General features: G+C 42.7%; 1 protein-coding gene and 1 long non-coding RNA gene across 3 annotated transcripts in view; one reads left to right on the plus strand and one right to left on the minus strand.

Moving 5' to 3' along the window:
- Positions 1–1370: 1370 nt before the first annotated feature.
- LOC121286174 overlaps positions 1371–14754 on the plus strand; it is a 59678-nt gene continuing 46294 nt past the window's right edge. The window contains exon 1 of the long non-coding RNA XR_005944901.1: positions 1371–1472. This is a non-coding gene — a long non-coding RNA (uncharacterized LOC121286174). The remainder of the gene's footprint in view (positions 1473–14754) is intronic.
- Positions 8703–14754, minus strand: part of hnf1a (HNF1 homeobox a) — a 226434-nt gene continuing 220382 nt past the window's right edge. For both annotated transcript variants that reach the window (XM_041203155.1, XM_041203154.1), the window contains exon 10: positions 8703–9437. In XM_041203155.1, coding sequence (XP_041059089.1) covers positions 9319–9437 — 119 coding nt within the window. In that variant the 3' untranslated portion in view covers positions 8703–9318. The remainder of the gene's footprint in view (positions 9438–14754) is intronic.

Raw genomic sequence — 14754 nt, forward strand, 5'->3', positions numbered from 1 at the left:
AAACCCATCAATGGGTGAGCATTAAATTCTGGCCATAGCGTATTTGGGAGCCAAAATACTAAAGGAAGTTTTAGAGCATGAGAGCAAATTAAGGTTAGGGAATGAAATTTCTTCCTCTTCTAAGTTGCACATACCTCAGCTCCAAATGTAAATAAGTCTTAACTACAGCACCTGTTAACATTTTATTTCTGATGTTAGCACCCTTGTGACTTCTAACCCTGACAGAGACTGCTCCTATCATTGGCTCATGCTCCAAGGACCCTGAGGGGAAACTTTCAAATTCTTTTCTCTCAGCAACTACAACAGCTGTCAGAGTGAGGAGAACCCTCTTGCATCTGTCAGTGTTGGATTTGAGCCTGTATTGGACAAGTGATTGTGTGTATTCAGGCGTACTGTCAATCAGTTCTCTCTAAGGTCTGCAATTCTCAGCGACACAGTGTCCTTGCCTGCGACATAACTTCAACAATTAAAACGTTAGCATTCTCTATGTTAAGGTCAAAGGTAAAATTGAATAACTTATCCTCATTAAGTTTTCCTGAATTTTTCCCCTCCTTTTCCAAGGTATTCCATGATTGCTGAGGCACAGTTTCATGGACACTGGTTGTTTTTCAGTGTCTTGCCAAAGTGACCATGTTTCTACTGGGAGTCATTGGACAAAAATCAACACTAGCTGAGTTTTGTCTCTAAGCACCGAAGATTGGTCATACAGACTCGAAACGTTAACTTTGTTTTTCTCTCTCCACAGATGCTGTCAGAACTGCTGAGCTTTTCCAGCGTTTTCTGTTTTTGTTTCAGATTTCCAGCATCCACAGTATTTTGCTTTTGACTTTTGCCTTTATCTGGGGCACTGAGGCCAATTATAGCACATCACTTGGTGCTCCAGCTGAGACCAGCTGCTCACCCAATGAAATTGTTTGGTCATCAGGCGACTCACAGCAAGCTTGAATTTCAAAGGATTCTGTTTTCTGGAATGTTAGTCTTTGAAATTGTATCCACTGCTATATTCTGGCCATTTTAACACCAATAGCTTTAGCTTCCTCACTGTACTATTTTAACATATTTACGTCAACACCCATCTGTGAATTTTTAATTTAGACATTAATCTTTTTAAAACAAATGCAGTAGCTGTGTTGAAACAGCACACACAGGAACTTACTCAAATGTGTTAATCAGTGGGCTAATAGTGTGCACATAGGAGATTCATACCACAGAAATTCAAGAGTAATGAAAAAGCTATCAAGCGATCTTCCTAACACCCTAGGAAGAGGAGTAGTGTGTGATCTTCTGACATTAAGATAAAAACAAAATACTGCGGATGCTAGAAATTTGAAATGAAAACAGAAAATGCTGGAAAAACTCAGCAGGTCTGACAGCATCTGTGGAGGGAGAAACAGGGTTAACGTTTCGAGTCCGTATGACCCTTCTTCACTGGCCTTCTTGAGATGCTTCTCAGTAATATTTCCCATTTATGGGTAAGATGATGATTGGTCGTTGTGTTCAGAATGACAAAACTCATCTGAAAAACAAAGTCCTGTGGATTCTGGGCTTCTGAAATATAAACTGAAAATGCTGGAAATACTCAGCAGGTCTCTGTGGAGGGAGAAAAACAGAGTTAACATTTCATTTTTGCGGCTTTTTGTCAGAACTGGAAAATGCTATAGTGTATCAGGCTTTAATCAAGGGGCAAAGGGAAAGGGGTGGGAAGGTCCAATGATAGGGTGGAAGGCAGGCGTGATTTAAATGACAAAAGGGATGATAGTGCAAGGCAAAAGGAGATGATAATGGAATGAATGAAGAAACAGAAACTGGGCCTAGAGGAGCTGTAAATGGCAATAGCAGAATCATTACCAACAACTGCTGACCAAAAGAATAGGGGCAGTGGTCATGATCCGAAATTGTTAAACTCGATGTTAATCCTGGAAGGTTGTAAAGAGCCTAATTAAAAGGCAATTATTCCTCAAGGTACCATTGAGCTTCTTTGGAACAGCATAGGAGGCTGATGGCACAGCGGTCAGCGTGGGGCAGAGGCGGAGAAATGAAATGACTAGAAGATCAGGGTCACTCTTGTGGACTGAATGGAGAGTTGGCCAATCGCCCAATCTGCACTTGGTCTTCCCAGTGTAGAGGAGACTATATCGTGTGCAGTGAAGTAGAAGAAAATTGCTGTTTCACTTGGGAAGGAGCTTTGGGGGCCTTGGAATGGCGAGAAGAGAGGAGGTAAAAGCACAGGTGGTGCATCTCCTGTGCTTACATGGGAAAGTGTTGTGGGAAGTGGAGGGTGTATTAGGGGTAACTGAGTAGTGGACCAGGGCAGCGAGGAGGGAATTGTCCCTTTGGAATGCTGAAAGGGGAGGGGGGAAAGATGTCTTTGGTGGTGGCATTGGACAGGAGATGATGGAATGCAGAGGCTGATGGAGTGAAAGGTGATGCCAAGGGAAATCCTATTGTGGTTTTCAGTGGGAGGGGAATGGGTGACAAAAAAAGTATGAGAAAGGTGACAGTCACGGTTGAATGCCTGTCAACCGCAGTTGCTGATAATCCTCAATAGAGCAAGGGAAGATTCCCCAGAAGCACTGGTATGGAGGGTGGCTGTTAAGAAAACAAGAAATTGTAATATTTTTCTCCTGTTAATAACCCTGTCATATTTCTTATGTACAGGAAGTCAGGTTGTTGAGATGGTAATTGGATTAAGAGCTAGAATGGCGGTGAGGGTCTAAAGCCAACAGTAAGAAGTGGTTTTAATAGGTTAATGAACCAAGAGGAACTTCAACCAGAGTTTTACGAAAAACAATAACAGGAGTAATATTGAATTAAGTTGTTTTTAGTTCAACGGGGATATATAAAGTTTGTAAAAGGTGTAAGGTAAAGACAGGGTAAGTCTGTTTTTACAAGTCTAAGAGCTAAAGTAAAGAATGAGTGTAATCAATTCTGGGAAGAAAGCATTTCTGAAGAGACTGATTGAGACAATAGGGAGAACTAAGGGAAGGCATGCATTTAAGGAAATATTGAACCTATGTGAGGAGGTAGTTGCTTAGACCTCCCAGAGGACAGTAGGATAGCTGATCAGAACTCCAAGAAGACAGAGTGAACAAGGCCAGACCTGAAGACCCAGTTGCTGTCAGCCTCAGAGGACACCCCCCAAAAAAGCCTCTGTGTGGTAAAAATTCCTGGAATTCTATAGATTTTAAAATCTATAAGTATAGTTGCTGAACAGAAAAAGGGGAGGTTAGCTCTCAGTGTATTTAAGTTAAGATCTTGTGGAATTGGTTTAAAGTACTGTTTACTGTGAAAATCCATTCTTGTGTTTAAGTGTAATTGTGATTTTTTCCCCCTTTATTCTTTTAATAAATGTTGACTTTACTATAAAATCATCAGAAGTAGTCGAGGACATCATTTCCTGATTTCAGAACTTCTCCTCATAATATGCAAATTGCAAAAACCGTTTTGGCAGCTGTTTCAAGTTTTCCTCTGGAGTTTGGGCAGCTCGACATTTACCATCAGCCATGCCATAACATAGCATATTCAGAACAGATATGATGGAGATGAAGAAACTGGCAGAATAGAAGAGTCCTTACAGGAAGTGGGGTGTGAGCAAGTGTAATTAAGATAGGTGTGGGAGCCAGTGAGCTTATTGGTTGATAGCCTGTCAGCAGAAATGAAGATAGAGAAGCCAAAGAAGAGTCAGAGATGGGCCATATGTAGGTGATGGAAGGGTGGAAATTGGAAGCAAAGCTGATTAAATTTTCAGGGAAAGAGCAGGAAGTGGTCACAGTCATCAATGTATCTGTAAAAGAGGTGTGGGAGCGGACCAGTGTAGGATTGGGATGAAGAATGTTTCATGTATCCGATGAAAATTCAGGTATAGGACCCATTTGATGCCCACAGCAACACCTTTTATATGGAGAAAGTAGGGTGAGTCTACCAGGCAGAGGAGGTAGTGGTGGATAGAGACTGGTTGGGCCTCCATTCAAGGAACAAGCAGGGAGCTCTCAAACTGTCCTGATGGTGAATGGAGACGTAGTGGGATTAGATGTCCAAGTGTAAAGGAACCACTTACAGCCAGAAAATTGGAAACTGTTAAACTGAAGAAGGGCATTGGAAGTGTGGTGGATGTAAGTTCGAAGAGATTGGACCAGGGGAGAAAAAAATAAAGATAAAGTCAAACATAATCTGTTCCATGGGGCAGAAGCAGGCTGAAAATGTGTCCACCAGTGCAGTCCTGTTTATGGATCTTGGGAAAGGGGTGGAACCAGGTCATGTGGTGTTGAAGGACTATGAGATTATAGGCTATGGGAGAGAAATCTCCAGAGATGAGGTCAGTGAAGGTCTGGGAAATGATGGCTTGATTTGGGCAGTGGGATCATGGTCCAGAAGGAGGTAGGACGATGTGTGGCGAGTTGGTGTTCCATCTCCCCAACTTAGAGTTCTGTTCACCAAATAACAACAGTGTTGCCCTTGTCAGCAAGTTTGATGCCAATGCTATGGTTGGATCTGAAAGAAACGAGTGTTGCAAATTCAGAGGGAGGTAGGTGGAGTGAGTGGTGTAAAAACATTGAGGTGATTAACATCATGCTGATAATTCCCAATGAACGGATCTAGAGAGGGTAAGAGCCAGAGGGAGGGTCCAGTTGGAATGAGAATTCTGAAAATGGGAGATGGAGTTCAGCGTGCGGGAGGGAAGACTTCTGACCAAAATGACAGAAGAACTCAGCATCATGCCAATCTAGAAATCCATTGAGGTGGAGGCATAAGGGAATGAACCTGAGGTACTTGCTGAGTTCGGATGGTTTGGGATCAGAGAGAGGAAGGTCAGAGGGGTGAAAACAAAGTAAAGGGTGAGATTGGATGGAGAGATGGAGCAGAGGAAAGTGATGGGGAAGAAAGATCTGGAAGGGCTGTTGGTACCCAAGAATTGATTGAAGTTTGCAGCCCTTGTTGTAAAAGGGATTCTTGTTAAAGTGTTGGATAAGACTAATAATGAACTGGATCGTGTATCAGGGCGACTCTGAAATAGACTGAGTTACTGCTGCTGAAGAGAGAGCTCTTCACATCCAATGAACACTATAGCTTACTCCATTTTTGGTAAGTAAGCTACCTAGGATGGAAAGGATCCATGTGGATCAGCTAAGCTCCATATGTGATTGCTAGTCGGTATTGAGTTAGCTGCTCTTTGTCAGGCTATAATTGGTCTCAGTGCCTGTGGTGAACATAATGTCAATCCCAGCCAGGATTCCAACTCTGATCACTCTGCGGTGAATCTCCTTGGTGTATCCTTGGTCAGTCTGTTCCTGGCAACTTGATGTTGCTGGGTTTGGTGCTGGGAAATGAGGTGGACCCAGTTTCTGTGGGGGAACACTGGGGTAAGAGTGATCATCATATCATTAGGTTTAGATTTATAATGGAGAAAAGGAAGGAACAATGTAAAGTAGAATGTCTAGATTGAAAGAGGGCTTAATTCAATGTGATGAGAAGGGATCTAGCCAGAGTAAAATGGAACCAACAACTTCCAGGAAAAACAGTAATGGAACAATAGGTTATCTTTAAGGAAGAAATGCTTCAGGCACAAGCTAGGCACATTCCAACAAAGGCCAAAGGTTGGAAAAACGGTACCTCCTTGGATGCCGAAGGAGAAAGATTATGAAGAAAAAAGAGGGTGTACGATGCATGTCAGGTGAGTTCTTCAAATGAGAACCAGGTCAAGTACAGTAGGTTGAGAGGGGAGTTGGGGAGGAAAGTAAGACTGGCAAAGAAAGAGTATGAAAATAGAATAGCAGTCAACATAAAAGGGAACCCAAAATTCTTCTACTGGCATGTAAATAGTAAACAGGTAGTAAGAGGTGGGGTAGGTCCTAATGGGACAAAGAAGGTGACATGTGCTTAGAGATGCAGGGCTAGAATAATTAATGTGTACTTTGTATCAGTATTTACTAAGAATGAGGAATATGACACAATATTGGTAGAGGTGGAATTAGTAAAGCAATGGATAGGTTGAAAATTGAGGTGGAGGAGCTCCTGAAAAGACTGGCTATGCTTAGGGTAGATAAGTCACTTGGTCTGGATGACTTGCAGCATCCCAGGTTGCTTAAGGAAATGGGGTTGGAGATAGTGGAAGGGCTTGCTATAATCTTCCCTAGATATAGGGGAGGTGCCAGAGGATTGGAAAGTGGCAAATGTGACAGCCTTGTTCAAGAAAGGGTGTAAGGACTTTCCTAGCAACTACAGGCCAGTTAATTTAACTTCATGGGCAGAATTTTACAAGTCAGCAAGCGGTGGAGGGGCCCGCTCACCGATGCGTAAAATGATTTAAATTTTCAGGAAGGCGGGAGCACAGCAAAATCTGCTGCACGCCTGCCGACCTGTCAATTGCCACTGAGGCTATTGACAGGGTCAATTACATAATTAAAGGACCTGCCCGGACAACCTTAAGGTTGGTGGGCAGGCCAGGAGTCCCAGTGGGAAGTAGAAAAAACATGAAACCTCATCCACGGGCGGGATGAGGTTTCATGTAGGCTTGAAAAAATTTTAATAAAGATTTTATAAAAATTATGGACATGTCTCAACTCATGTGACTTTGAGGGGACATGTAAGGGAATTTTTTAATTTCTATTTTTAATATTTTTGAAAGTAGAGACGATCTCCCTGAGGCTGCACTTAGCCTCAGGGAGATGAGTGCGCTCTTTTGTGCGCATACGCGAAAGAGTGCACTCTCGATTTTGGGACTCCCCCCAGCCCTCACAGGGAGCACATAGCGCTTCCCTGCAGACATCACGCTGGGCGGGCCTTAACTGGCCCGCCCAAGTAAAATGGCGCCACGCCTCCGATCAGGGGCACCAATCGGAAGTGCGCCCATATGCGCCCGCCCATCAACTTCCACCCTCCCACTCCCCCTGACAGGGGGAAAATTCAGCTCCATTAGTGGGTAAGATTTTAGAAACAATAATCAGCAAACAAAATCAACAGGCACTTGGAGAGGTATGGGTTAATTAAGGAGAGCCTGCATGGATTTGTAAGAGGCAGATCGTACTTGTCTAAACCAATTTAATTTTTTGATTAAATAACAGAGAAGGTTGATGAAAGGAATGTGATGGATGTTACCTGTGTGAACTTTATGAAAGTGTACAGTAAAGTACTAAAAGGCTGGTAAAGTAAAAGGCTGGTTAACAAAACTGAGGCTCATTGAATAGAAGGGTCAGTGTCCAATTGGATATAAATGAATTAAGGACAGAAAGCAGTGAGTCGTGGAAGATGGTTGTTTTTCAGATTGGAGGAAGTGGTGTTCTCCAATGGTAAGTGCTAGGACCATAGCTTTTTTTTTGCTATACATAAAATGATTTGGATCTTGGAATACAGAGTAAAATTTCAAACTCTGCCAATGGTACCAAACTTGGAGGAGTTGCAGATGATACAAATCACCTGCAATATGACATAGGCTAGCAAAATGGGCAAACAAGTGGCAAGTGAAATTTAATATAGGGAAGTGTGAGGTGATGCATTTTGGCAGAGGGGATAGGAGAGGCAATATGTACTTAATTACATGGTTCTAAAGAGTGTTTAGGAACAGAGGGTCTTGGGGTGCATGTGCGTCGATCTTTGAAGATTACAGGACATATTGAGAGAGTGGTTGGCAAAGCATATGGAATTCTGGGCTTCATAAATAGAGGTATTCAGTACAAAGGCAGGGAAGTTATGCTGAAACTTTATAGAGCTCTGGTCAAGCCGCAACTAGAGTATTGCATCCACTTCTGGTTGCCACACTTTAGGAAGGATGTGAGGGTCCTTAAGCGGTTGCAGAGGAGATTTACCAGAATGATTCCAGGGATGAGGAATATAAGTTACAAGATTAGGTTGAAAAAGTTGGGGTTGTTCTCCTTGGAACAGAAGATATTGTGGGGAGATTTAATAGAGGTGTACAAGATTATGACAAGATTGGATAAGGTAAACAAGGAGAAACCTTTCCTATTAGCTGATAGTACACGGACTAGGGAACACATCTTTAGGGTTTTGGGCAGGGGGATGTGAGGAGGAACTTTTTTCTGTAATGAGTGGTGGTGGAAGCAGAAACAATCAACGATTTCGAAAGATAATTAGATGGGTACTTGAAGGAAATAAACCTGCAGGGCCACGGGGATCGAGCGAGGGAAGTGAGATTGACTGGATTGCCCTGTGGAGGGATGGCATGGACTCGATGGGTCAAATGGCCTTTTTCTGTGCCGTAAATGACTCTATGACTCTATGCACATGTGTGGATGTTGGGCTGAGAGAACAGGTTATAGCTTGGCTGTAGTGCTCCCCGTTGTCACATTGACTGGCATTGACTTGGCTCAGGTGTTGGGGGGGTTGCCACCACCTGAGAGAATTGTAGGAGCAAAACTATAGTGTCTTCAAGTGTGGCTGGATATGTATCCAACCACCTTTAGTTTAGTCTTTGCCTTTACTGGGAGACATGTTCCACTAATAGCCTTAAAACTTAAATTTGAAGTGGTCATGCAGAGAGGTCAAAGGTTACATTTCTCAAGCAGCAAGAATCCAATCTGCTCTTTTTTAACCTCTAGCTCAGAGGTGAATCAGACCAGAGATATTCAGTTTAAAAAAAAGACACAAACATTTTACAACAGAAGGTACAATCTAAGAAAAAGAAATTAACAGCTTTAGGCAACAATACAAACTGAATAGACTTTAATACTGTTAGTGTCATGAATTTTAAGTGAATCTACAGAGTTTACAAAGTGAGCTGCAATGACATTTAACAATTTGTTAGTTAAATACTTCAGTCCAATTTTTACAATCAGGAGGTTAAGGATAAAAATAGTAAATATATACTTAAAGTGAGGAAAAGGTATTTCAAAATCAGACTTAAATTTTATCTTGTGAACTTAATTTATGTGTACAAAATGACAGCACAAAATGCAGGCTTGGCAATGCTAAATATCTCTATAGAGTATCACATTATTGGGAACATCTGGGGTAGAGGTTTGCATGATTTGCGTTTGCGTTTGGACTGTAATGCTCCATCCACACACCACCCAACCCCTTCCACTTTATGCAACACTTGAATTAGACGTATGATTTGAGGATTTTCATTAAACCTATTGCACATCAACATCTCTCAAAACAGCCCTGTATAATAAAGTAATTCTAAAGTCAAAAATATGCAAATAAGTACCATCTTCACAGAATGTTCATGGCTTTTGTCAAAGACTAACTGTCCCAAGCATAACTGAAAGCATTGGAAAATTTTTTTAATCCTCTTGTTTTTTTCCCAATGACTTGATCCAGGCCTAAAGCATGTTACAAGATAGTCAGCTTTGGTTGGCATGGTTACGGTGCAGTGGAGGCCATCTGCTGTGGGATGAAGGTCTCGATGCTGCTGTGACTGGGCGACAGCAGGTGGTTGTGGCTGTCTGCTGACTGTGTGTTTTGATACATGACCAGACTGCCTGAGGAGACTGTGAATGAGGAAGGGAAAGAGAATTGTCACAACACTGACATTCATTTGAAACATTCTTTATAACCACATCCCAGTAGCTTCAAGGTAAAGACTTTAGGGAAGATTTTTGTTTTCAGTGTGCCTGGACCGTGTCATGCCAATGGCAATCATATAGAATCTGCCTGATACACCATCCATTACTTCCTGGGGAAAGAAAAGCAGGTGAGATCCATAAGGGGCAAGCGACCATGTCACCCACCACCCCCGCCCCCTTACCAACACCAGATAACTGCCCAGGCAGTGAAGACAATAATTTAGCCCAATCCTCTCTAAGCCATATACACACTCCTTCCTCAGCTTAAAGTGTGCATGTAGTAATTGGTAGAAGGATTAGAGGGGAAATTTGTCACCCAGAGGGTTGTGGGGATCTGGAAATAACTGCCTGAAAGGATTGTAGAGACAGAAATTCTCAGCACATTAAAAAAAAATTCTGGGATTATCACTTGAAGTGTTGTAACCGACAAGGCTACATATCAATGTTTCCGCTGAGTCACGTGACCATGCAGCAACCCAAACGTTTCCACACAGAACAGGCACAAGGCAGCCCCTTTAAGTTAGCTTTTATACACGGCCTGCGCATCAAGTGTAAAGGTCCCGCACACATAAATGGATGGGCCATGAAAACAAAAAAAATTAGAGGGGTCATTGCTATGGGTCAAGAGCTGGAAAGTGGGATTTGGCTTAATCATTCTGTTTCGACCAGCACAGACATGATGAGCCGAATGGCCTCCTTCTGTGCTGTAAATTTCTATTTCTCTGTGTGAAGATATGTTCATGATAGGATTGGGTTTGGCTGACCTCTTCTACAGTCAAATAGCCTGCCAACACTCATCTACCCTCACACACAAGTGAGGCCACACGGGTGAGCAGTGGAGAATGACTGATGTCCATCTAACTTGTCAGGGGAATTGACAGCATCAGGGGAGATGGAAATGGATGACTTTTGGATTAAGTTTTTTTGTACATTTTGTCTTGTAGTACACTTAGTATTTGGCAAGGTGTAAGTCATGTGCTGCTAATGATACCATGAATTGCAAGTCATTATGGTACCTCTCAGGAGTATATTTAATTTGGTCAAGCTTAAAGATTCCTTTGTGAACCTGTAAATTAAACGGTAATTTTTTTCATCTGGTCAATCTTGCCCTGTGGTCAGTGTATTATTGGCAATGTGGTTGACTCTTAACTGCCCTCTGAAATGGCTTAGCAAGCCACTCAGTTCAAGGGCAATTAGGGATGGGCAACAAATGCTGGCCTCACTAGTGATGCCCACATCCCATGAAAGAATTTTTAAAAAATTATTGTTGAACCACTGAATGGGTTGAATGTTACACCAGGAATTGTAAATAATGTTTGCAAATTCACAACAGGTGGAATATAGCATCAAAATATAAACTATTAAGTGGTGAGATAAACTGTAAGTCTAAAAATATCAGAAGTGTCAGGAGCTGTCATGTTCATTAATTCTTAAAATTAAATATACCTACTCTGTTAGTCACAGTGGTTAACTAACACTGATAATTGAAGAAAGACAAATTTCTCAAAAACCGAGTGGATAAGTATACCACTCATTGTAAGGCTAAACTGTATAGCTTAGAAGGCTACAGATTCGAGTTACAGTTTGTCTTCATTAACCAGTCTCAGCTGGGACAGCTTACTTGCTTCTGGAGTGGGGCAGGGTTTGGGGGTGATGGGAGGGGAATATTCATCCAGCCCTCCCACTGCTTATCCACCATCCAGTAACCTAGCCTGGGGAAGTGTAGCCTTGGGTGAGAATTCGGTGGGGGACAATACGTGGTTCACCATAGATAGCCTCCAAGGTCAAATAACATCATGGCTCACCCTTGAAAAATGGACCAGCGGTTAAAGGGGCGCCAGGTGCCTGTGGAAGCGCACTTTACAATGTGTCAGAGTTTCAGGGCAGGAAGAAAGAACATTTTACTACTTTTTTTGCTTAAAAGAAAGGAACAGGAAAAAGTATGAAAGAATCTTTTAAATGAGACCCAAACAAAACTTTTACTCTTTGGGCGATCTTATCCTTCTTGTTGCTAATTTTAGCAACGAGAACAGTTTGTGGTTATAATGAACCTTGAGCAGGAACTGGGAGAAGAGATGAGACCTGGTTAAGATCTTTTAGTCACATAGCCTTCAGTAACTACACTGTTAAATTGGGAATCGAGTTTAACAGAGCAGACTTGCTTTAAAATAGCAAAGGGAAGAACTTTGTACACACATTGATCATTTGTCTGCTAACATTATTACATCAGTCATTTCTAGGTCCCAGAACGTACTTTATGATTAATAAGAATTCCAGATTATTTTTCCATTTATTTCTGCCTCCTCTCCTGTCTGTCTGCCACCTCTGGTTGACCTGGGCTTGCCAGCTCTGAAATAGTAGTGGGAGTGAGAGCTGCACAGGGATGACTCTAACATTTCCTCTCTCTCCCTGTACAGTAAATGGGTTACACTCAGCATTCCCATGTGCACACAGCTGCAGTCAAGAACTTAACAGGTGTGAGTTCACCAGCTCAAATCCATGTGCAAAGTCCTCCATGCTGCAACAAGACTGTATATCACGAGGCTTAAATGGCTTGATAAATTACAGGCTTGGGGCCTGAGGGTTTGCTTTGGTCAATAAGGGGCGCACAAGGAGACAGGCGACTATGCCGGCGTGAGAAAGAGACTGAGTGAGTAGCAAATTAGATTTACATGGTAAGTTCTGGTAAGCCCGTTTCAGGTTTTAACTATAGATTAAGAATCAAGATCTAACATAGTCCTAACCTTCAAGTAAGTTAGGTTAGCTTGTTAAACAGAGTGAGACGTAGACTGAGTGAGTAGCAAGTAAGGTTTACATGGGAAATCAGTGCATGGGGAGAGAGGTGTGGTATACATAGGAATTATTCTAAGTTGATTAAGTGAGTAATTAAATTAAGTTAACTAAATAGCCTAAGTAACAATGGCAGGACAGATGTTTTGTTGCAGCTGTGGGATGTGGGCCCTTTTGGACACCAAGGCGATCCATGACAAATATGTCTGCAGAAAGCGTAGTAGCAACTAGAGGAATTCCAGCTCAGGATTATTGATCTGGAAGCTCAACTGCAGACACTGTGCAACATAAGGGAGGGGGAGAAATACCTGGACACTTTGTTCCAGAAGATGGTCACACCTCTTTGGAGAGGTTCATCTGTTTTCATCAGCAGTGAGGGAAAGGGGGATATGACCGAGGGTGAGGCAGGTAATGGGACTGAACAGACAATAGTGGAGGAGCCTCAGACTTTGCAATTGTCAAACAGGTTTGAGGTGTTCACAAACTGTGTAGATGAAAGCGAAATCTGGAAGGTGGATGGGCAGGCTGGCCATGGCACCACGGTACAGGAAACCGTTTAAGCTGGGGAACAAACAGGAATATAGTGATAGTAGGAGACAGTATAGTGAGGGGGATTGATACTGTTCCCTGCAGCAAAGAGCGAGAGTCCAAATGTCTATGTTGCCTGCCAGGATTTGGGACATCTGCTCAGGGCTGGGGAGGAACTCGCAGTGGGAGGGAGAGGACCCAGTCATCATGGTCTATGTAGATACTAACGACATAGGCAGGAAGGAGGTTCTGCATAGTCAGTATGAGAAGCTAGGTACCAAATTAAGAAGTAAAAGCTCTGAACCTCAGAAAGGTAATGATCTCTGGATTATTTTTATTTTTTTATTCATTTACGGGATGTGGGCTTCATTGGCTGGGCCAGCATTTATTGCCCATCCCTAGTTGTCCTTGAGAAGATGGTGGTGAGCTGCCTTCTTGAACCGCTGCAGTCCCTGTGGTCTAGGTACACCCACAGTGCTGTTAGGAAGGGAGTTTCAGGACTTTGACCCAGTGATAGTGAAGGAACAGCAATATATTTCCAAGTCAGGATGGTGCCTGCCTTGGAGGTGAACTTTCAGGCAGTGGTATTCCAATCTATCTCCTACCCTAGTCCTTCTAGATGGGAGTGGTCATGGGTTTGGAAGGTCCTGTTGAAGAAGCCTTGGTAAATTCCTGCAATGCATCTTGTAGATGGGTACACACTGCTGCTACTGTGCATCGGTGATGGAGGGTGTGCTAATTGGCATAGGGCAAATGAGATTAGAGAGATGAATGCGTGGCTCAAAGGCTGGTGTGGGAGAAGTGGGTTCCGGTTCACGGGGCACTGGCACCAGTACTGGGGAAAGTGGGGGCTGTACCGTTGGGACAATCTACACCTGAACCATGCTTGCGAATCGCGTAATTAGGGATGTAGAGAGGGCTTTAAACTAAACAAGGGGGTGAGGGATCAAGCTTGGGTAGATGTGGCAAATCAAGGGATAGATTCAAAGCAGGAGACCATAGTAGTAATATGGGAATTGCGGGTCATTGAATAACAGGAAGGAACAGAGAGATAAAACCTAACAATATGCCAGTAGTCAAGACTAAATGTCACAAAGATAACAAAAAGACAAAAACTAAAGGCTTTGTATCTGTGTGCGCATAACATTCATAACAAAGTAAATGAATTGATAGTGCACATTGAAGTTAATAAATATGATCTGGCAGCCATTACGGAGATGTGGCTGCAGGATGACATGGATTGGGCCCTGAATACTGAGGGGTATATGATATCCAGGAAGAATAGGAAGCTAAGTAAAGGTGGAGGGGTAGCACTGTTAATCAAGGATGGCATTGGTGCAATAGTTAGAGATGACCTTGGCTCAGGAGATCAGGATGTAGAATCAGTTTGGATGGAGATGAGGAATTGTAAAGAAAAGAAGTCACCAGGCACCCTATCAGTAACCACAATGTAGGACAAAGTATACAAGAAGAAATATTGGGTGCTTGTGATAAAGGGTCAACAATAGTCATGGGTGATTTTAATACACACATAGGGCTGAATTTTACCATCGGCAAACAGGGGCAGGACCCACTTGCTAGCACGTAAAGTGACACGCAATGACATCAGGTGGAACTCCTGACGTCACTGCACCCCATTTAAATTTTCAGGAAGGCAGGGTCGCAGCAAAATTAGGGTTTTAAACATTTTAATAAGGTTTTTTTTGAAATAATGAATCAACTCATGTGATATTGTCACATGAAGGGACATATAAGGGATTTTTTTTTTCTATTTTTAATATTTTTGAAAGTAGAGGCCATCTCCCTGAGGCAGCACTTAGCCTCAGGGAGATGAATGCACTCTTTCATGCGCATGCGCAAAAGAGCACACTCTCGATTTTAGGCATTCCCCCCCACCCACACAGGGAGACGTCAC

This window comes from Carcharodon carcharias, chromosome 13 (genome assembly GCF_017639515.1).
Source record: "Carcharodon carcharias isolate sCarCar2 chromosome 13, sCarCar2.pri, whole genome shotgun sequence".
In the NCBI taxonomy this organism is placed as follows: domain Eukaryota; kingdom Metazoa; phylum Chordata; class Chondrichthyes; order Lamniformes; family Lamnidae; genus Carcharodon; species Carcharodon carcharias.